At 40.4% G+C, this 19,474-nt stretch overlaps 4 protein-coding genes across 4 annotated transcripts; 2 read left to right on the top strand and 2 right to left on the bottom strand.

Moving 5' to 3' along the window:
- Nucleotides 1-1,835: 1,835 nt before the first annotated feature.
- On the bottom strand, nt 1,836-4,076 carry LOC114725725 (uncharacterized). Its single transcript, XM_028912277.1, has 5 exons — nt 3,986-4,076; nt 3,361-3,809; nt 3,019-3,203; nt 2,690-2,849; nt 1,836-2,145 (listed from the first exon to the last, which is right to left on the bottom strand). Exons 2-5 carry the CDS (start codon nt 3,796-3,798, stop codon nt 1,858-1,860), a joined length of 1,071 nt encoding a protein of 356 aa, XP_028768110.1. The 5' UTR covers nt 3,799-3,809; nt 3,986-4,076; the 3' UTR covers nt 1,836-1,857.
- A 744-nt stretch (nt 4,077-4,820) lies between these two features.
- Nucleotides 4,821-6,405, bottom strand: LOC114725718 (signal recognition particle 43 kDa protein, chloroplastic-like). Its single transcript, XM_028912268.1, is given in 2 exon segments — nt 4,821-5,606; nt 5,609-6,405. Coding segments are annotated over 2 exon segments (1,092 nt in total). The 5' UTR covers nt 6,306-6,405; the 3' UTR covers nt 4,821-5,211.
- A 2,224-nt stretch (nt 6,406-8,629) lies between these two features.
- On the top strand, nt 8,630-11,897 carry LOC114725717 (L-ascorbate oxidase homolog). Its single transcript, XM_028912267.1, has 8 exons — nt 8,630-8,951; nt 9,049-9,158; nt 9,884-10,154; nt 10,248-10,347; nt 10,441-10,786; nt 10,875-11,240; nt 11,327-11,405; nt 11,502-11,897. The coding sequence occupies exons 1-8, from the start codon at nt 8,832-8,834 to the stop codon at nt 11,706-11,708; spliced, it is 1,599 nt and encodes a 532-aa protein (XP_028768100.1). The 5' UTR covers nt 8,630-8,831; the 3' UTR covers nt 11,709-11,897.
- A 661-nt stretch (nt 11,898-12,558) lies between these two features.
- LOC114725724 (F-box protein SKIP23-like) lies at nt 12,559-14,902 on the top strand. Its single transcript, XM_028912276.1, has 3 exons — nt 12,559-13,771; nt 13,867-13,931; nt 14,803-14,902. The coding sequence occupies exons 1-3, from the start codon at nt 12,620-12,622 to the stop codon at nt 14,900-14,902; spliced, it is 1,317 nt and encodes a 438-aa protein (XP_028768109.1). The 5' UTR covers nt 12,559-12,619.
- The last annotated feature ends 4,572 nt before the right edge of the window (nt 14,903-19,474 follow it).

Genomic DNA, 19,474 nt, shown 5'->3' with positions numbered 1-19,474 from the left:
TGGCGTTAAATAGCCAAATCATTACGAAAAAAGCGCATTTTTTCTTTCAAATGATGAGATGACTTTGGGAGTGTTTGGATAAGACAAAACCATAGTTTGAAGAATAGCTTCTGGAGAATAGATTTTGGAAAGAATAGATTTTGAAAGAATAGCTTTTCTGAAAAAGTGATTATGATAAAGTAAGAGTGTTTGGATAATTCTTGTCAGAAGTGATTTTTGATATGTAAAAATTATTAAAAAGGATATAAGTTTAAATAATAATTACATGTAAGATATATTTCATAATATATATTTATTTAAAGTAATAAATTTGTTAATAATATATATTTTGACAACATAATAAATAAGACATAAATAATATAAATAATAAAAAATTAATGTGTATATATATTAATAATATAATTAAATATGTTTTTAGGAAAATGATTTATTTTGCCAAAAAAAAATTATTATTTTTTAAAGATGAAATCCCATAATTTTTTTTCATAAAATTAAATAACCACAAAAAAAATTTCATATTAATTGTCTTAATAATAGAGGTTGCAACGAAATATATTTATCTAAATAGTTTTTTTTTTAACAACACATTATAAAAAGTAACACTATTTTTTATTTACATGATTGACTAATTCTCACGATTAAAAAAAACACCATGTATAATTAAGTAAAGAGTACGATTTTTTTATTGCAAACTTGAAAGACGTTTTAGGCCAAAGAATTGTGGTTCCATCCCTTCCAGCATCGCTGGAACCACCGTGAACCTCGTCAGAATCGCACCTACCACCCTCTTCATTTGCAAGTACGCCATCTCCTTCCCTAGACAAATCCTTGGTCCCGCCTGAAACACTGGATAGCTAAACGGATCTCTCGCCACGTACCTCCACTTGTCTGAATCTTCACCACTTCCCTCTCACTCTAACCATCTCTCCGGCTTATACTCAGCCCACTCGCTCCCCCACAGCTTCTCCATCCTTCCCATGAAGGACCGGCGAGCAAAGGATCGAAGAGCGAAGGACCGAAGCTCCGTTTTCTTCAGAGCGAAACTGAGAGTGAAGGAATAATACCTGATGCCTGCTCTTGTACCTGGGCCCACCTCCAGCTATCAATAATATGAAGGAAGAAGCTAGCTCCGGATAGCTTTTTTTCAAACCAAGGTTTTCGGGGCCAAAACCATGGTTTCCCCCAAAACCATGGTTTCAAATTAAAATGGGGTGTTTGGCTGATTTTTCTCCAAACCATGGTTTGGAGACCCAAACCATGGTTTGGAGAGAAAGCCAAACACCCCCTTTTATCTGTTTATCATGTGAATCGCATCAAATGACCATTTTTAAGAACACATAAGCATGAGTTATTTGGGCCGACGTCGAGCACCAGTTCTCAAATGCATCCACATGCACGACCAATCCAGACAAGCCCCGACTTTCTTAACGCTCCTCGCTTGCCAATAAATAATGGCCTGGGTCGGGCCCAAAAATCTCCCATCGGAATTTTGATTATTCAGGTAACTTTATGATTTTTCCGGCAGTATTGTACAATAATCATATCCCACCAAGTCTAACTAGTCAAGATCACAGAAAATTTTTCCCTCAAGTTTCTCATTTAAAACAGTTTTTCCTTTAAGAAATGCCATAAATTCGTGCGTAAGCATATCAAAAGAATAATATCCAAGGAGACATCAAGCAGTGACCCAAAGGTGTATTTACCATGTAATGAAACAACAAACTTACATGCTAAAATAGATTAGTGAAGCATGCAGTGGATGCGACGGTGGATAACAAAAACAAGGAGGAATTGAAATGCACACGGAAGTGTGTTGGAATGGGAAGATGAGAAGAGGAAAAGAGTAAAATATTGAGATCAGTTATAGAGACAAGAATGGGTCAAGTTAGAAGGTTTTCCAAGCTTGCTGCCATGAAGAGTGACAGAGCATCGGATTCTTCGATAGAATTTAGAGCGAACCAATGATCCCAGGATGTGAGCCCTTGATCTCACCACAAACGTGAGGTTCAGCGGCAACGCCACATTCTGCTTCTGCTGTCTGGCGTTCCCAAGAGCTGACACTCCTCCATACAGCGGCACTTGGTGCCCCGACACCACCACCACCATCTTCTTCTCCTTCTTCCTCTTCACATAGAACTTCTTCATCTGTTTTCACATACATCTCAACATTTTATACATCCACATGCTATCACAATTCAAACTGAAATAGATCGTTTTGGACACCATATCCTCATTCTTGCCCTGTATTGTGGACACGAGTACCGCTTAGTCGCGACTCCTGTCTCTGTCACCAATTACACCCTTGTAACCAATTATCTAGCCATAACAATTCTGCGTCTAAAGATCTACAACACTCAATCCCAAATCCCGACACATATAATGTGTGATTATTTTATATAAGCTTTGCATAATATCAAGTATGCAAAAACTAATAGTGTTAGGAACACTGACGGGGAAGATCCTGTCATGTGAGGATGGAATCGGGTTGACGGGAATTGAGTACCGCCGAAGTGTGGTCATAAATAATTTAATGCGTGAAAAGAATATATGAATAAAGAAGACACGGATGAATGGAAATGGGCATTGGCGGAATAAATGTAGTGGGGCACACTTGTCGAGGGGAACTGAGAAAATTGATGAAGGAGAGCAGAGATGGAAGCAAGACCAGCAGCTTTTATAACAAAAACACCCAATCAAATTCAACTGATTCTGTATCACTGTAGTCCCCGAGATTGGTATTGACCCCCACCCCATCGAGCCCCACTGGCCCGAGCACCCAGCGTGCCATACCACCACCCTTCCCGTCCCCTTTTCCCTTCTTTTTTTGGGTTCTCGGAAAGGTCAAAGACCTTTACCCGTTGTAATTTTCACTCTGCGCATAGCTATGATCATCAAAGGGAGGGAAGATTGGGATGGGATATGAGGGATTACTTACTGCTACGTGTTTCGTTGTCTCTAACATCAAAAGCTACTTATTATTATTATTTTTTTGGCATACAAAAAGCTGCTTAGTTTTACCTGCCGGAAGCTAGGCTGAGTTGATAGTAGTGAAGCTCAAGAGGAGTCGAAGTGACGTGGACGCCGAAGAATGTGGCTGGATTTCTGTACACGATCCTCACCGTTGAGTTCAACGACAGCATATCTGTTGGTACCCCGGTGTCATCATTCCCCGCTTGGATATTCAAGTTCTCGAACACTATGTTCTGCCCTCCCCCGCATTCCGTTCCATTTGACAAATAAAATAAGGACAATAACTACGTCAGGACCCGGTATCAAACAATCCAATCAAGACATGTTCAAAACCTAACCCCCCGGACCAACTGCAGAATCAACACAATGGAATTAAGAATTTGATCTGACCTTAACTAAAACTTTAGGGCCATAACTCTTGCTGGCTCCCCAGAGTATGAGAGAGAAGACCGTGAAAAGCAGCACGAAGAGCAAGAAGAAGCATAGGTACAAGCGGATGTTGTGGCCGGAGCCTTGATCGGCGTCGCCGACGTCATCGTCGTGGTCGTCGTCCTCGTGGTGCTGGGACTGGTGAAGTTTCTTCCAGGAGGAGAGGTTTCTGGGGTTTTTGAGGGAGACGGAGAAGCGAGAGGTGGAGGACTCGCGAGAGTGATGAATGGGGGAGGAATGGTAATAATGGTGGGGGGAACCCAGAGGACTGGAGCCGTAAGACATTTTCTCCACATCGTGGTTCGACGGACTCTGAACGTAGTAGAGCGGTCTCCGAGGGGATCGAGCCGGCCACGACTGGTCCACGCTGGTCACCTCCGAGTCTGACTTGGTATGCATTCCGGCTTCTCCTGCCATGGAAGACGGTGTCAATATTCGGGAAACAAATTCAGTTTACCGTTTTTGTTTTTTGAAAACAAAAAGGGCAAGAAAGAGAAAGGCGCTTTGATGACATTAAGGTTTACTGTGGAGGAAGATATGAAAAGGGGAGAAAAATTTTGGGAAGGAAGAGAGGCAGGAATAATACCCAGAGTCGAGAGAGATGAAGTGGCAGGGAGAGGTATGCTGTCTCTGCCCTCTACTGTAACCCACACGCAGACTTTGTACACGGGAATATCTGTTTTTCAAAAGCCTACACGCCTCGGCCTTTTTGGTCGTTTTCATTTCCAATATTTTATTACAATAAATAAACCGGCCTAGCCTCTCTATAACATAATATATTTATTGCATGGTTTATACTTATAGGTAACTGACCTAGCTTAAAAGCTTCATACGAACATAAAATTTATGACAAATTATTATTACTTGTCAAATTTGTGTAATGCACAAAGCTCGTCTAACTTCATATAATTATAATTGTCATGCAATTTTGTTTTGTTCGGCAAAAAAGAAATGTGATTTTGTTTGAAGAAGGTAAAATTTACGTGTATCTATTATTTATATGAAAACCAGTTTTTCAGCCTTGTAAAAAGGAATAGCATAATTAATTAGGGAAGAGGGAGTGAGAAAAATTGGAAAACGCGTGTGGGAGGGGCACAACTGAAATGCCAGTTAGGAAATGACTGGGATTGAATGGTGAGCTTTCGCTCCGTGCGGGCATCCAATGGGGGAGGCGCCGTTGGGATTACTTTATAATAACACAACAACGCCCACTGGTCAAAGCCCTCCAATGCACTTTTACACCTATTTAGCTTTTTTTGAAAAAAAAAAAACAGAAATTTGTTTGGGGCTCCGCAGTGGCTGCCTTTCTACAATAACCAATCAATTAACTGAAATGAATGAATGGGCGTTAGCAGCACAAAACAATTCAACGTTTTTGTGACACGGGAGAACGTTGCTTGGCTCACAAAGCTCAAGGGGCGGGCAAAAATGTTCAAATGAGTTTGGTTTGAACACAAACTTATGTGGGCCCAATTCTGAGAGCAGTCTGCAGTCTGCACCACGTCGTTGCTTTTACTTTTTCAACAACACTCCAATCTCTGATCTAATCTCATATTGAATGTACATACATGATTGAATTCAATCGCATACGCTTTTCTAATGCCGTCCTCTCCTCGTCCTTTGCCTTCTCTCTCAATTTCCTCCCCCCACACAAACAAGGAAAACATCCTGCCCCTGCCCCTGCCCCTGCCCCCATCCCATTCCCAACTACAACTCAACCCGCCTAATCTCCGCCCCCAACCACCTTTCCCCGTAATTCCATTGCCATTAATTAAATCAGACTACTCTCATCTCAATTGTGAGGCCCAAGTGTCAGGGCGGGCTGGTGTTTTGGGCCTCCTCAAATTCCCGTACGAGCTGAGGATCCACATTCTCTTGGGGCTCCCACGTGGGCTGCTCCATGTCCGCCCATTTCACCAGAAACTCTGCCTTCCCCTCCTCCCCCTCTCTTCTCCCCATCACTCTCTCCGCCACCGCATACTCCAGTCCCGCTTCGTAGTCTCCAGCCACATCCTCTGCTACATACTTCGCCTTCACCCACTCGTTCTCCCCTCCGTCTTTCCATTTCACCAAATACTCCGTGTTCTCCCCCTTCCCTCTCTTCTCCGCTATCCCCTCCACCTCCGCGTACTCGTATATTGCCCCCTCCAGATATCTTATCACGCTCTCCAGCCCTATCCTCCTCCCGAACTGCATCGGGTTCCCTTCGGTGTTGCGTTCAGAACTTCCTTCGCCAGCTCCAGCGGCGTCCGTCCCCTGTCGTCCTCCGCCTCAACGTCCGCCCCCAGATCCACCAGAAGCTTCACCACGCCCGGCCTCACGTATCCGGCCGCCATGTGGAGCGCCGTCAGTCCCCCCGAATTATCTCGATGGTCCAGATTTGCCCCCGCTTCGGCCAGGGCCCTCACGCACGGCTCCGACCCCAGACCCGACACGAACAGGAGCGCGGTTCGCCCGTCACTGTCGACCGCGTCGACGTCCCTGCCGTCGTCGGCGTCAATGAGCTGCTTGAGAGCTGCTTCGTCGGCTTTCCTGGCCGCAGTCCACCACCGGGTCTCGTACTCGGCCACCACGTCTTTGGCGATAAAATCGGAGGGGACCCAGGAGGGCTCATGACCATCTTTCCATTCGATCAGATACTCCATGCCAGTACCGCCTTCAAGGGCTCTGCTTCCGATAATACCTTTAACTTCTCCGTAGGATTCATCCTCCTTGTCGACGGGAGCGGGCGTGTCCTGGAAAATTTGCTTTTCTTGATTTTGAATGGCGCGGAAGGTGAATAAGGCGGCTTCAGTCGGTTGAAGGCGAAGAGATCGTGCGGGAAAAGTGAAAAGAGGTGAAGAATGTTTGTGTTTGGAAGTAAATCTGAAGTGGGAAACAGGTTTACTCAGAAGCAGAGCTTCCATTTGTGAGTTTGGTGGTTTTGGTTGAGGATGGCCGATTAAATGACGGGGACGGAAGGGTGATGGTGTTTGTTTGGAGATAAGGAATCACATCCACTTCGTGGTTGGAAGACGGACTGGATTTGGATAAAAGGACAAAAGACAAGAAATTTTATCATTGTTAGGGCTATATTTGAATTAGCGATTAAAAGAAATAATTTATTTTTAATCTGATTTTTTTAAAAAAATTAAATTAAGTAAAATTTGGATTAGGTAATGTGATATGTGTTTAAATTGATTTTTATAAAAGTTGGTTTGTAAAATAAAAAAATTGTTTAGATTATGATTAAATAAGTAAATTTAGTTTATATAATAATCAAAATAAGTATAAATTTTATTAAATAATAAAAAATTATTAAAAATATAAATAGACAAAATATAAGAAAAAAGTTATGTTTAATGAATAAAATATATTTAGATTAGAAATTATGGTAATCTGAAAAATCAAATGGTATTACATAATAGATGATATATTCTACATAATTTATGTAAAGATAAAATATTATAAAAAATATTTAAAATTATTTTTACTTAAAATAATATTAAAAATAAATAACTAAAAACTGGTTAAAAACACAAAGAATATATAGAAAAAAATATAACAACAACATAAACATAAAGATAAAAATATCTTTTAATTTTAAAACTATTTTTATATAAGTTCTAAGTAAGTTTTAGGTGTTTTTATAGTCGTACTTAAAAAAACAGTTTTATCTATAAGTTAAATTAGTCAAAAACTATGACAATTTTCAAATTTACAAACCAACTTATTGTACTTATAAATTACTTTTTTCCCCACAAAACGTCTTACCAAACAGGCTGACTAATGACGGCTAGCGCTAGCCACAGGTCCACAACTATTGGGCTACGAATCTCAATGGCCGTGCCAAATGTTCACTCCAAACATTTGTGGTGGTTATGAATTTTCCTCGCAACTGGTTTCTTGCATAGCCTCCCATGTTGCAATCACTAAATTTTGCTAAAATATGCGAAGCCTTTTAAAGCATACAATTAATCTTCTCTTGCATTTGCCATCAAGTGTGATGGAGAAAGCATGCGATGAATGTGCATGCCTCACTCTTTTGTTTTGTTTTTTTTTTTTTGGGGGGGGGGGTCTGGTTAACATGACAATTAGGCCATTTACGATTATTCTTTTAAGGACAAGAGGCCTACTCCTTGTGCAGGAATCCATCATGATGATTGCTGTAAAGAGGCCCAAAACAATTGGAGTTGAAAAGGGGAGGCTGGCATTTAAGCCCAGAGGAGGAAGGGGGAATCAAGACGCGTGGTGATTAGGATTTAGGAAGGGGGCAGGGGGATCAATTTGGGTTCCGCGTTGGAAGGAATTCGGTGCCATTATATTATTCCTCAGCCGCTGTATGTTTTGACCTTTCTTTTCTTGTAATTGAATAATGAAATCCAGTGGTGTTCCGAGCATGTTGGCCACCTGTCTTAATTGATTTATGTTCTAAAACAGAACAGGTGGGGCCATTATCATTCACATGGAACGGAACAGGGAACAGGTCCGACTTCTCCTCACTCCTCACCGCTATTCAACACACAGCTCATCCATGACTTTAATAGTCAACTCCGCTCATTTTTAATTCCGTGGTGTCTGCAGTTAACTCAGGGCATCTCCCCACACTAATGACGATGACCATGACTATGAGCAGCATTACTTCATAACTCAATTCAATGGTTTAAATGCAGATTTCTGGATCTTTCATATATGGCGTTATCATGACGCTGAACAGCTCCAAAATAAAAATGTTAATTAAAACATGACATAAAAAATCGAAAACTCAATCACAAAAATTACTTCCATGTGAAAAAGGCCCAACCTGTCATTTTATCCCAACACAATGTGGCCACAGCCGAAGCACCAAAAACAAAAAAAAACAAAACAAAAACAAAAACCAAGAAGAAGAATGTCTCGGAACTGAGTATAAAACGAACCAATGTGGTTGAAGTTTGCGCGTATAGGAAGCCAAGCTTTTGCGGATGATGAAATGGAATTAGGTGAGGCGTAATAAAGTAATGGAAAAAGGCCGGCAGCACATCACATGAGCATATCGTGTGCTGCGGCGTCTTCCACACGAAAAATTGGTATATTGTCGCCTGCTCAGTTCCAGCCCATACATATGTTGCATCTCATCTCAAATCAGTGTGAAACCCTGTCTCACGCGCTTCTCTCACCCTATATTCTCCTCCTCAATCATCAAGCCTCATCATTATCAACTCTAAAAACAAACATGAATACTCTATTTTAATTCTCAATTATGCCTTAGCTCTCCAAACGCATCCTCCCATCCAATCCCATTTCCCTTCTACACCCAACGCGTTCTCGCTCCCTTAACCTCTTTCACTTGTATCCTATTCCCACCACCTCCCCCTTATATACTCCCAGCTCCTCTGCCTCTGCCTGCCTTCATCATTCACTCCTCTCTCTCCCTCTCTCCCTCTCTTTGCCTTCCTCTTCATTCTATCGCCATGCTCCGTTTTTGCTTCCTCTTGCTGCTGCTGCCGCTGGTTACTGCCGAGGACCCTTACCGATTCTTCACCTGGAACATCACTTACGGCGACATCTATCCCCTTGGTTTTAAACAACAGGTTCTTCTTCTTCTTCCTCCTCCTCCTTACCATTCTATGTCTCCCTCATTTTGACTTACTCCTCAGCTCACGTCCATCTCATTCGTTCCGCATGCAGGGCATCCTCATCAATGGTCAATTTCCTGGACCCGAAATCTACTCTGTCACCAATGACAATCTCATCATTAATGTCTTCAATAACTTGCCCGAACCCTTCCTCCTATCCTGGTCATTTCTCTCTCTTTCTCTTTTAATCTTCTTACCCTGGGGGAAAAAACATGATTACAATGTGCTGCCATGCTGCTTCATATAGGTTGACTTCCCTTCCATTGACTGTGTCAATTGAGCTATGTAAATGGACTTTCTTTTTTTTTTTTTAACCGAATGGCGTGATAATTGGGGTATACATACAATAATAAAGCAACCTGGCTTTAACACCCATTTTTGCATCTCCTTTCTTATAAAACTAGTCTTTCTTGATTGTCAATCCATTCCACCATGAGTGTGATCTAACAAATGCCTCGTTCCGAATTCGCGTAAAAAATACGAGTGTCAAACTGATCTCAGGGTGGGTGATCAATGAGACATTTCCATTCTTTTGATAAATTATAAGCCATACTCTAGAGACACGCCTTTATAATGCTAGCCTGCATTTTTGTTTCTTGTTTTAAAAAAATTTCGGCCGAATCTGCCTTGGAGTGAGGATTGCCAGCTTTCTTTTCCTTCTTGTTGGCATGCCAGTCCGACGTTATTGAATTCGATCACAACAGAAAGGATGGGTTTAACTTTTGTGGCTGAAACAGAAAAAGGGACAAAACATGAATGGATTTAATAAAAGTCGCTTTCACACCGTCACCAGCGAAATAAGGCTACCCAACAAAACCGAACCACCTCACATGCTAACCTCATCATCAATTACTATATCATTTGCTCATGACTTTAATGTTGAACAGGAATGGTATTCAGCAAAGGAGAAACTCTTATCAAGATGGCGTCTATGGAACCACATGCTCCATCCCTCCTGGAAAGAATTTCACCTACACGCTGCAAGTCAAAGATCAGATTGGAAGCTTCTTCTATTTCCCTTCTCTTGACGTCCATAAAGCTGCCGGTGGCTTTGGTGCTATCAAAGTCCTTAGCAGACCAAGGATTCCCGTCCCATTCCCAGACCCAGCCGGTGATTTCTCTCTTCTCGTTGGAGATTGGTACGCCATCCCTCATCAGGTATCTTTCTTTTCTTTCTTCCATTTCTTCCGCCCTCTGGCACCTGTTCATTCTTTGGACTACGTACTAATATCCTGCGACATATGATTTCAGAGATTGAAGGCCGTTTTAGATGGTGGCCACAGGCTTCCTTTCCCTCAAGCTTTACTAATTAACGGGCGTGCAAACGGCTCTAGTTTCACTGTGGAGCCAGGTAGGCCTTTTATTTCCATCTCCCCTGGCCTTCCATTCTCGGGGTACAAACAGACATTTGACAAGTGAACGGCATTATATCTATAATAAACAGGGAAAACATACAGGCTCAGAATATCAAATGTGGGACTTCAAAACACTATCAACTTCAGGATTCAAGGCCACGACTTGAAATTGGTGGAAGTTGAAGGAACTCACACTGTACAGACCACCTATTCTTCATTGGATGTTCATGTGGGTCAATCCTATTCTGTGCTCATCACAGCTGATCAGGCACCAAAAGACTACTACATTGTAGTGTCCACTCGTTTCACCAGCAGGGAACTCACTAGCACTGCCATTCTTCATTATAGCAACTCTCAGCAACCAGTCTCCGGCCCTATTCCTGCTGGACCAACCACCCAGATCGATTGGTCTCTTCAACAAGCTCGTTCAATAAGGTAAGCGCCACTCTCCTTTACATCTCACTGATCAATTTTGCTCTGCCAATGGCATTGATTAACCCATTTCTTCGTATTATTATTGCAGGACTAACCTTAGCGCGAGTGGGCCGAGGCCAAATCCTCAGGGTTCTTACCACTATGGTCTGGTAAATGTAAGCAGAACAATCATACTGGAGAGCTCAGCAGCTCAAGTTCAGGGCAAGCAGAGATATGCAGTGAATAGTGTATCGTTCATTCCAGCTGACACCCCCTTGAAGCTAGCTGATCACTTCAAGATTGATGGCGTTTTCAAGGTTGGAAGCATCCCAGATGGCCCTTCGGGTAAACCAATGTATCTTGATACTTCGGTCATGGGAGCCGATTTTCGAGCCTTCGTGGAGATCGTATTCCAGAATCATGAGAACATTGTCCAAAGTTGGCACATTGACGGATACTCATTCTGGGTCGTAGGGTAAGAAGTTCCCGCATCATATCAAAGTGAGCTTGTCTCAAATCTCATGTTCACAATGAATGTTCTAACAATACATTCTAATGCAGTATGGATGGTGGTGTGTGGACTCCTGCTAGTCGTAACGAGTACAACCTCAGAGATGCAGTTTCGAGGTGCACCACACAGGTAGGTTTTGTTGCTTTGCTGTGTGGCAGAGAGTTGCAGATCCCATTTGCTCGTTAGCAGAAATTCAAGTTGTTTTTGTTGAATTCTGTGTGACAGGTATATCCCAAGTCATGGACTGCAATTTACATGGCACTGGATAACGTGGGAATGTGGAATGTGAGAAGTGAATTTTGGGCAAGACAGTACCTTGGCCAACAATTCTATATGCGAGTGTATTCACCAGTGGAATCGTCCAGGGATGAATATCCTATTCCAAAGAATGCTCTTCTCTGTGGCAGGGCTGCCGGCAGAACTACAGGATGATGATGAAATTGCTCAAGAACACACACACAGTCAATTGATCCATTCTTTGAAAAGCACAATAATGGTTTATTTCAAGACAGGAATACCATTACACCATGATAATAAATTATTCATAATTATTCATTTTTTTATTATATCATGTATTATTGCCCTTCATTGATACAAATTATTCACACTGTTTCAATCTCTGTCTGTAATCGTGATCTATTTTACTCATTGCCAAAAGTTGGGTTTGAGGCTTGTGATTGTAAGCTTGTTTTAGACTCAGTCATGACGTTTGCTTGGAACAACAGTTCAAGAACAAGAATCAATTTTTGAGAAGTGAACTGGTGTTTGAATACAAATTTAATGGACCAAATCCAATGCCAAACATAAACCTTTATACATCAAACTGTTTGTCAAGAGATTATAGCTTCTCATTGGCATTACAAGTGTTTTCCCCAAAGTACAATTCAACACCACATTATATATATGTGCGTGTATAAAAGAAAATCATCCTTTACTTCAAATTTTGTCATACATTTTTAAGGAAAATTACATTCAACATAGGAAAGTTTGAAATTTATATGAATTTTTTTAAAATGATAATTATTTCTGAAAAATAAACTTAGTACAATCTTTATTAGATCTATTGGAATAAAACCCTTGTCAATTGTGATAACTGATAAATAACCTTACATTTTGAGATGGAGGCCTAAGCTTTGCATTGCATTGTCCTGGACTTCCGGTCGAATTTCCGGTTCATGCTCCGGGAACCAAATAAAAAATAAAAAAATAAACAGAGGAAAAAAATGAAGGAAAGAAAGAGAATATACCGAAAGAAAACGAGAGAACAGAAAAAGGAGGAGGACGAGGGCGAGGACACTGACCTCCGGGAATATTATGCCCCAAATTTGCATAGAGAGGAAAGCATGGCAGACTGGTCTCACCTTCCCAGGGAACTCCTCCAATTGATAGCTGAACGCCTTCGGTTTACGTTCTACCTTCTCCGTTTTCGCTCCGTTTGCTCCTCCTGGCGATCCTCCGTTTCCCTCCTGCCTCACCCTTTACCCGCTAAATTCCCTGTTTTCTCCAATGTTGGCACTTCCGGTCATGGCACTTTCTGCCTTTCCAAGCGTACTCTTTTCCTCGTTTATCCACCTCCCTCCCTCTCCTTGTCCAATTCCGATCCTCATCCTTGGTTGATCAAAATCGAAGATGTTCGTGGTCAATTGGGTCTTCACGACCCTCTCTCCAGGTATCCTATCAAACCCCTTCCTAGGGATTTTCCCAGGGTGATGGATGTGCATGACCTTCCAGTCGTCGAATTGGGTCAAGAATATGTTCTCAACGATTTCAGCCCTCTTAATTCATTAGAAGATGCTGGTAGCTTGTATTTAGAAAAGGTCGTATTTATGTGGTTGAATTCCAAAAGCCAAGAATTTGCTTTACTTACCATTCATGTTTCGGGTAAGCTGGCTTTGTTTAAATCTGGTGATAAGGAGTGGACTATAATCCCCGACATGCCCACACCCTACGATGATGTGTGTGTCTTTCAAGGCCAGCTTTATGCTGTTGATGGTGCCGGAAGGACGGTAGTGGTTGGATTGGATTCAAGTGTTCGCTTGGTTGCTGAACCTGTGTTTGGCGGTGACAAGAAATTCTTGGTCGAATCCGATGGTCAACTATTGTTGGTTGATAAATACTTATCCTTCGACTATCAAAGCCTGGAAGCCTATGATGGATTTGACGATGATGTTTGTTTTGGGTGCGAGCAAGCAGTTAAATTCAAGGTTTTTAGGCTGAATGAAGAAGGCAAGGAATGGGTTGAGTTGAAAAGTTTGGGGGATCGAGTTGTGTTTCTCGGTGATGATTGCGCCTTTTCTTCATCGGCATCAGATTTATTCATCAGCGAAGGGAACCGCATAATTTTCAGAGATGATTATTTCAACGATACTGCCAAGGAAAATGGTCTGGGCGTTTTTGAATTAGATGACGATCGAATTTCTCCTATATCTGATTACCCAGGATATTGCAAGTTGTTCTGGCCGGCTCCAGATTGGCTCAGATTGCGGAGACTTAGAGTGAGTGTTAAATTTTTTTCCCTGATGTTTTCCTGCAAAATTATGCAATAAATTTTCTAACCTGGATGCTTTATTTGGTCTCTGCCATTCTGCAGATCTCAAAATCCTTAAGTACTTGTCATATATTACAGCTGCTTAGTTTGAGCATCTCTGACCTTTGGTTCATGTAGCTTCCACAAAACATTTAATAGTATGCATACTTATGGATAACATGTTGATCGGTTCCGTGATTGAATTATGGGAAGTAAATTGATTGCTTCCCCCCATTGTTGACGTTACACAATGAGGTATCTTGGAGTAGTTCATTGATTAGAAAAGCCGCAGGACCAAAATTTGAAATATGATGGGCTTGGTTAGCTTGGCATAATCACATCGGAAAAGGACAATGACGTAGTAAAAGATTGTGTAATTGATTGGAAGCACATTGCTTTCTTTCAAGTGATAGAGAGTTTATTATTAAGATTCAAGAAATTACTTTGTTTTGCCTACCACATATGTTAGCAGATATTTCAGTTGATTTTATGGTACTTTGGTCCCACAATAGCTGAACTTGTTGGTTGGTTATTCTTGGTCAACTTGAATGCCATGAAGGTCCTTGAGAAGCGTTTGAATATGGATTTGGGTTTTGCATCTTGTTCATATTCGGATCATAGAGAGAGTGGAATCGTAAATGTCCCTTAAATTGAAAATTAAGCACGCCTTCTTTTAGCAACTGTGGATAGCAGTTAGCTTCTTGTAGTCCATACGCAAATCATGATTTCTTCCATTATGCGATAATAGTGACGCTGGAAATACTGGTTAAATATTGCAAATGGTGGCCCCTATATGCCTCGCGCACAGTGTCAATTTTTTGTAGTTTACTTCTATTACAATATAAAAATGTTGTCCAATAATTCCTTTGCTAGTAGCCTGGTATGTAGTTGTAGTGAAAATAGGCGTATGCTATAGATTGCTGAGTGATCCGCTGGGTAGATAATCGTGGTTGCCAGTCTCAGATTATAATGCTGTTATAGCATGTGCAACAAATGCAGGATCAGTTGGAAGAACTGGCCCTGTAAAGATCCTGCTCCTGGAAATCTAAGCGCAGGCATGGATGCTCAGTGGAAGCTGAATGAAGAGCTAACATGCTAGGTGGAGGTCAAAAGAGAGCCAGCATACTTCAACATCTCTTTTCATCGACTAAGACAGAAGAAAACTTCGATTGTGTCACTACCTGAGAAAGTTTTAGAAAAGGAGTAGTATGATCGGGTCCAGAATGCCGTCTTCACTGATCCAGATGATCAGAGTTGCTGGTTTTATTATCTCTGGCTTACTTATCAGTTATCAAATGTGTATTGGTCAAAAAGACTATTTTCCCCCTACTTTGCTGTTTTGTTGATTCATCACTGAATGTGCTGAATGTAATTTCAAGAAACTGAAACTCCAATGTACATAGAGAAGCTTCTTTAGCCAAGACTGTTATCTTGGCGTATCGCTCATGATTGTTTGTCATTTTCAAGCTCTTTCTTGACAATTTCGCTGTTGGATGAACACTAAATAGTGTTACATGGTAGTAATATTATAAATTATAAGGCTAAATAGACGCATATAAATCGATAATGATTACAGTTAAATTTCATGTTTTTCAATTTACTCCATGCATATGTTTAAGCTGGCGTCAAGTTAATTTAGTTTAGCAAAAGCAATATTCTACTTGTATCGGGAAAACAAAGGTCTAATAAACAAATTTTTATTCTGCAAAACAAGAACAAGTATTTGAAAGAACCAAAATAGCTTTGAAGGTTTTTACGCTTAGTATGAAGAACAAAAAGGTGATTTTTAGTACTTAGGGTATAATTAGGATATATTAAATATTTCAGATTTTACTTTTGATGCTATAATGACGATTTTATTGGCTAACACAATTTACCACTTGATCATAACTAATAAATCTATCTTTATATGTGATATAGCAATTTAAATTTTTGCCTCGTAAAAATAATTTTAATAAATTTCATTGTTTTGGTGCTGGAAAAAAAAAGTATGCGTAGTTTTAGGGGTTGGGTCTTCCAGTTTGGAAACGCCGACGTACAGTTACATACATCGTTACCATGTCGTATCGTGTCTTGCCCCTTCAATTTTTAGACTTATAAAATGTGATTGACAAGAAAAGCAAGTACTGCAAATGAAGATGGGTTTGCCATATAATTTATGGAAAAAAAAGGTTTAATTTTGTCTGAAAACTATTCGCTTAAGAGTTATAAGTATCTAAAAAAATTTTTAGGGGTAATATTATCTTAAAAGTATTAAAAATATAACAATGTGGCTCTTATAGTTTAAAACGTTAATTTTCACTGTTAACACATTTCCATTCCATACATATCACCTCACCATCAAATCACATTCTCTCTCTTCCTTGCCTTGCTACAGGAGGTCTCTTTTTCTGCTATTCTGCTTGTCATTGCCCGTTCCCTTACTCCTTCCTTTCTTTCTCTCGGAACTTTCTAATCATAAAACTCCACACTTTAAAAACTCACCAATCTTGACTATATAAAAGGGGTAGGTTATGTTTTGGCCATTTCCACAGGTCTGGGGCTTGCAAGCTTGGGGGTTCGGATTCACATAAAGAGAGTGGTTTTAAACTATTGATTAGAACAGAGAAAATGAGGATGAAGAAGGGGGTGGCTGGGTTCATTTAAGAAGATTTGGAAATATTCAGAGAGCATGAAGGAGGAGGACGGTGATGGTGGAATTGTTATGAGAAAAAAAATTATTGACTCAGTTGATGAGATGATGTGTACGAAGACTATGTGTAGACATAAATCAAATTTAACAGTCAAAATTAACATTTTAAATGATAGGGACCATATTATTTTGTTTTTAACACTTCCGAAACAACATTCTTCTTAAAAAAAATTTCAGATCCCCATAATTCCTAAGCCAGAGGACAAAATTGAATATTATCCCTTTATAAATTGTTCTGTTTGATACTTATTATTTTCTTTTCCAATTATTGTCTACGGCTGTATGCATGTGGAAATCAAAAGGATGCTACATTAAATGGATCATTTACTAATAAAAGTTATTTCTTAAATGTGAATTTTTAGTCACGTAACCTTGTTTTTTCCTCAAGGTGAAAACGCTAGAAACCATAGAAAAAAAACCGGACCGGACCGGCCGGTTCAACCGGTGAACCGGCCTGATGTCCGGTCTGGGTTAAGGCAATGTCCGGTCTGGGTTAAGGCAAGAACCGGCCAGGGTTTGAACCGGTGGTAAACCAGTGGTAAACCGGTTGAGCCAGTAAGAACCGATGTTAAACCGGGTAAACCGCCGGTTTAGGGGGTTTATCCGGTTCACTGATTTGCCCCCTCCAGAGCCCAAAAACGACGACGTTTTATTAAAAAAAAATTACAAACCAAACCAAAACTGGCTCGCCCTCGCAGCCTCGCTCGACCCCGCACCCCTGTCTCCTTCTTCCTCATTCGATCTCCAATCTCCATCTCGTCCTCGGTCGCCCTCGCAGCCACCGTGTGCTCACTGAATCTCCCAGCTCGCTGAAGCTTGCACTCTTGACTGCCCTCACTCTTGGTGTGGTTGTCAACCATTGTCCACTGCCTCGCCTGAAGCTACTTGGTGCCTTGTCGTCGCCTCGCCTGAAGCTCCTCGCCTTGCCCGCACCTCACCTGAACCTCCCTGCCCTGTCGTCACCAATCTAAGTTGTTAGTGAGTGGCTGAGTGCTCGCCGATCTCAGTTCTCCCAAGTCCAGACTCCCAATTTTCGTTTGAACTCTCAGTCTCTGCTCTTGGCCACTCTCAGCAAACTCGCCTTTTTTCGTTTGAACTTGGAAGTGACGGTGATAATCTCTACCATCTATTATTTTTCTCGTTTGATTTTGCCATTTTGGAATCTAAATTCTGCTTCTACTTGAGGATATTTTGTGAAAATTAATTGTATTTTGAAATCCCAATGGATTCCATGGATTTGTATCTACTTGAGGATATTCTATGTTTGGTTTGCACGAAGGAATAATTTCATTAATTTGGTACTCTGGAATAATTTGATACTCTAATTTAGAATTACTTGTTTGGTTTCAAAATTGTGAACTGCGTTTGGTTTAAAATTGTGGTCATTGTATATAGTTATATACTGAAGTAGTGAAGTTTGAATATGTTTTCGGTTTTAAAACTATGGACGGTTCCCCACTTTGTTCAATATGAAATCTGAAACTGAATAACTTGATTGTTTAATCATTAATGTTGTGTTAATCTTTTGATTTGTTTTTTTAGTAGCAGTGATAGATATTTCAAATAACCAAAGTTCTGGAAATGACAACATGACTCCTAATACTGGATCTTCAAATCCCCCTACCGAAACCTCCACACCCACATCCTCATTACGTGCCAAAACTGATCCAGCATGGGCACATATTGCGTACAAAAAAGAAGGAACACAAAATATATATATATACGTGTCTTTTTTGTACTATTGGTTATAGAGGAGGTGAGATAAATATGATGAAGCAACATCTTACGGGCACTGTTAGTTAAATAGCTGCTTGTAAAAAAAGTTCTACATGATGTACATTATAGAATGGCAGAGTCTTTAAAAGAAGGGTCAAAGAAGAAAACTATTGAAAGCATAGAAAAGGAAGTCGAAGAAACTTATGTTGAATCACCAAATGTCACAAGTAGTGTGAGAAAGAGGAAAGCTTCTGGGAGCATAGACAATTTTTTTGCTCCTAGAACAACTCCTGATTCCCAACCTGGCATTGAGAGTGCATTAACAACTAAAGAAGCAAAGCATAATGTGAAAATGTTGATTGCTGAATGGGCTATTGTAAACTGCATTCTGTTTAAGGCGTTTGATTGTCTTTTATTTCAAAAAGATGTGGATGACATTGCTTCAATAGGGCCTGGGTTTAAAGCTCCTAGTGCTTATGATTTTAAAACCAACTTGTTGAGTGACTAGAGAAAAGAATGTCAGTTACTCATTGATAGCCATCGAGCTAAATGGAAAAACAATGGTTGCACACTCATAACTGATGGATGGACTGATGTTAGACAGTGTACTTTGATAAACTTCTTAGTGTATTCTATACATGGTATGGTATTTGTGAAGTCTGTTGATGCATCAGATCTAGTTAAAGATGCCAAAACTCTATTCACACTATTCTGTGAAGTCATTGAGTGGATTGGTCCTAAAAATATTATTCATGTGGTGATTGACAATGCAGCTAACTATGTAGCATGTGGTAGATTGATTAAAGAGAAGTATAAAAGTATTTATTAGTCACCTTGTGCTGCACATTGTTTGAATCTTGTATTGAAAGACTTTTCAAGCATGCCCATGTGTCAGACCTTACATCAAAGGCATCAAAGATAACTGTATTTGCATATAATCATATGGTTTTCTTATCATGGCTGAGGAAAAGACCGACTTGGAAAGAAATTGTGCGTCCTGCTGCCACAAGGTTTGCTACCACATTTATTACATTGCATAGCATATATATGCACAAGAATGACTTGCAGGCTTTAATTGTTGATAAACACTTTGTGGACCACAAATTATCAAGGACTGAAGACTGAAGCAGGAAAAAATTTCAGTGCAATCATATTGGACAATCGGTTTTGGAATGATTGTTATCAAGTTGTGAAAATTGTATCTCCTCTTATAAAATTGTTGAGAATTATTGATTCAGATGAGAAGCCTTCATTGCCTTATGT

Source organism: Neltuma alba, unplaced genomic scaffold (genome assembly GCF_004799145.2).
Source record: "Neltuma alba isolate B1F8T4 unplaced genomic scaffold, ASM479914v2 tig00012263_pilon, whole genome shotgun sequence".
NCBI classification, from domain to species: Eukaryota; Viridiplantae; Streptophyta; class Magnoliopsida; order Fabales; family Fabaceae; genus Neltuma; species Neltuma alba.
The sequence above is the reverse complement of the archived record's forward strand: the minus strand, read 5'-3'. Positions and strand labels throughout refer to the sequence as shown.

What these genes read in the sequence shown, in the direction of transcription:
- LOC114725725 (XM_028912277.1), bottom strand. Translation starts at nt 3,798, where the DNA reads ATGCATACCAAGTCAGACTCGGAGGTGACCAGCGTGGACCAGTCGTGG. An exon ending in GCCCTAAAGTTTTAGTTAAG is followed by an intron (nt 3,204 to 3,360) that starts GTCAGATCAAAT and finishes GGGGGAGGGCAG; the next exon opens with AACATAGTGTTCGAGAACTT. An exon ending in CTCAGCCTAGCTTCCGGCAG is followed by an intron (nt 2,850 to 3,018) that starts GTAAAACTAAGC and finishes CAACGGGTAAAG; the next exon opens with GTCTTTGACCTTTCCGAGAA.
- LOC114725724 (XM_028912276.1), top strand. Translation starts at nt 12,620, where the DNA reads ATGGCAGACTGGTCTCACCTTCCCAGGGAACTCCTCCAATTGATAGCT. An exon ending in TCAGATTGCGGAGACTTAGA is followed by an intron (nt 13,772 to 13,866) that starts GTGAGTGTTAAA and finishes GCCATTCTGCAG; the next exon opens with ATCTCAAAATCCTTAAGTAC. An exon ending in TTGAGCATCTCTGACCTTTG is followed by an intron (nt 13,932 to 14,802) that starts GTTCATGTAGCT and finishes CAACAAATGCAG; the next exon opens with GATCAGTTGGAAGAACTGGC.
- LOC114725717 (XM_028912267.1), top strand. Translation starts at nt 8,832, where the DNA reads ATGCTCCGTTTTTGCTTCCTCTTGCTGCTGCTGCCGCTGGTTACTGCC. An exon ending in CAACAAGCTCGTTCAATAAG is followed by an intron (nt 10,787 to 10,874) that starts GTAAGCGCCACT and finishes TTATTATTGCAG; the next exon opens with GACTAACCTTAGCGCGAGTG. An exon ending in TACTCATTCTGGGTCGTAGG is followed by an intron (nt 11,241 to 11,326) that starts GTAAGAAGTTCC and finishes ATTCTAATGCAG; the next exon opens with TATGGATGGTGGTGTGTGGA.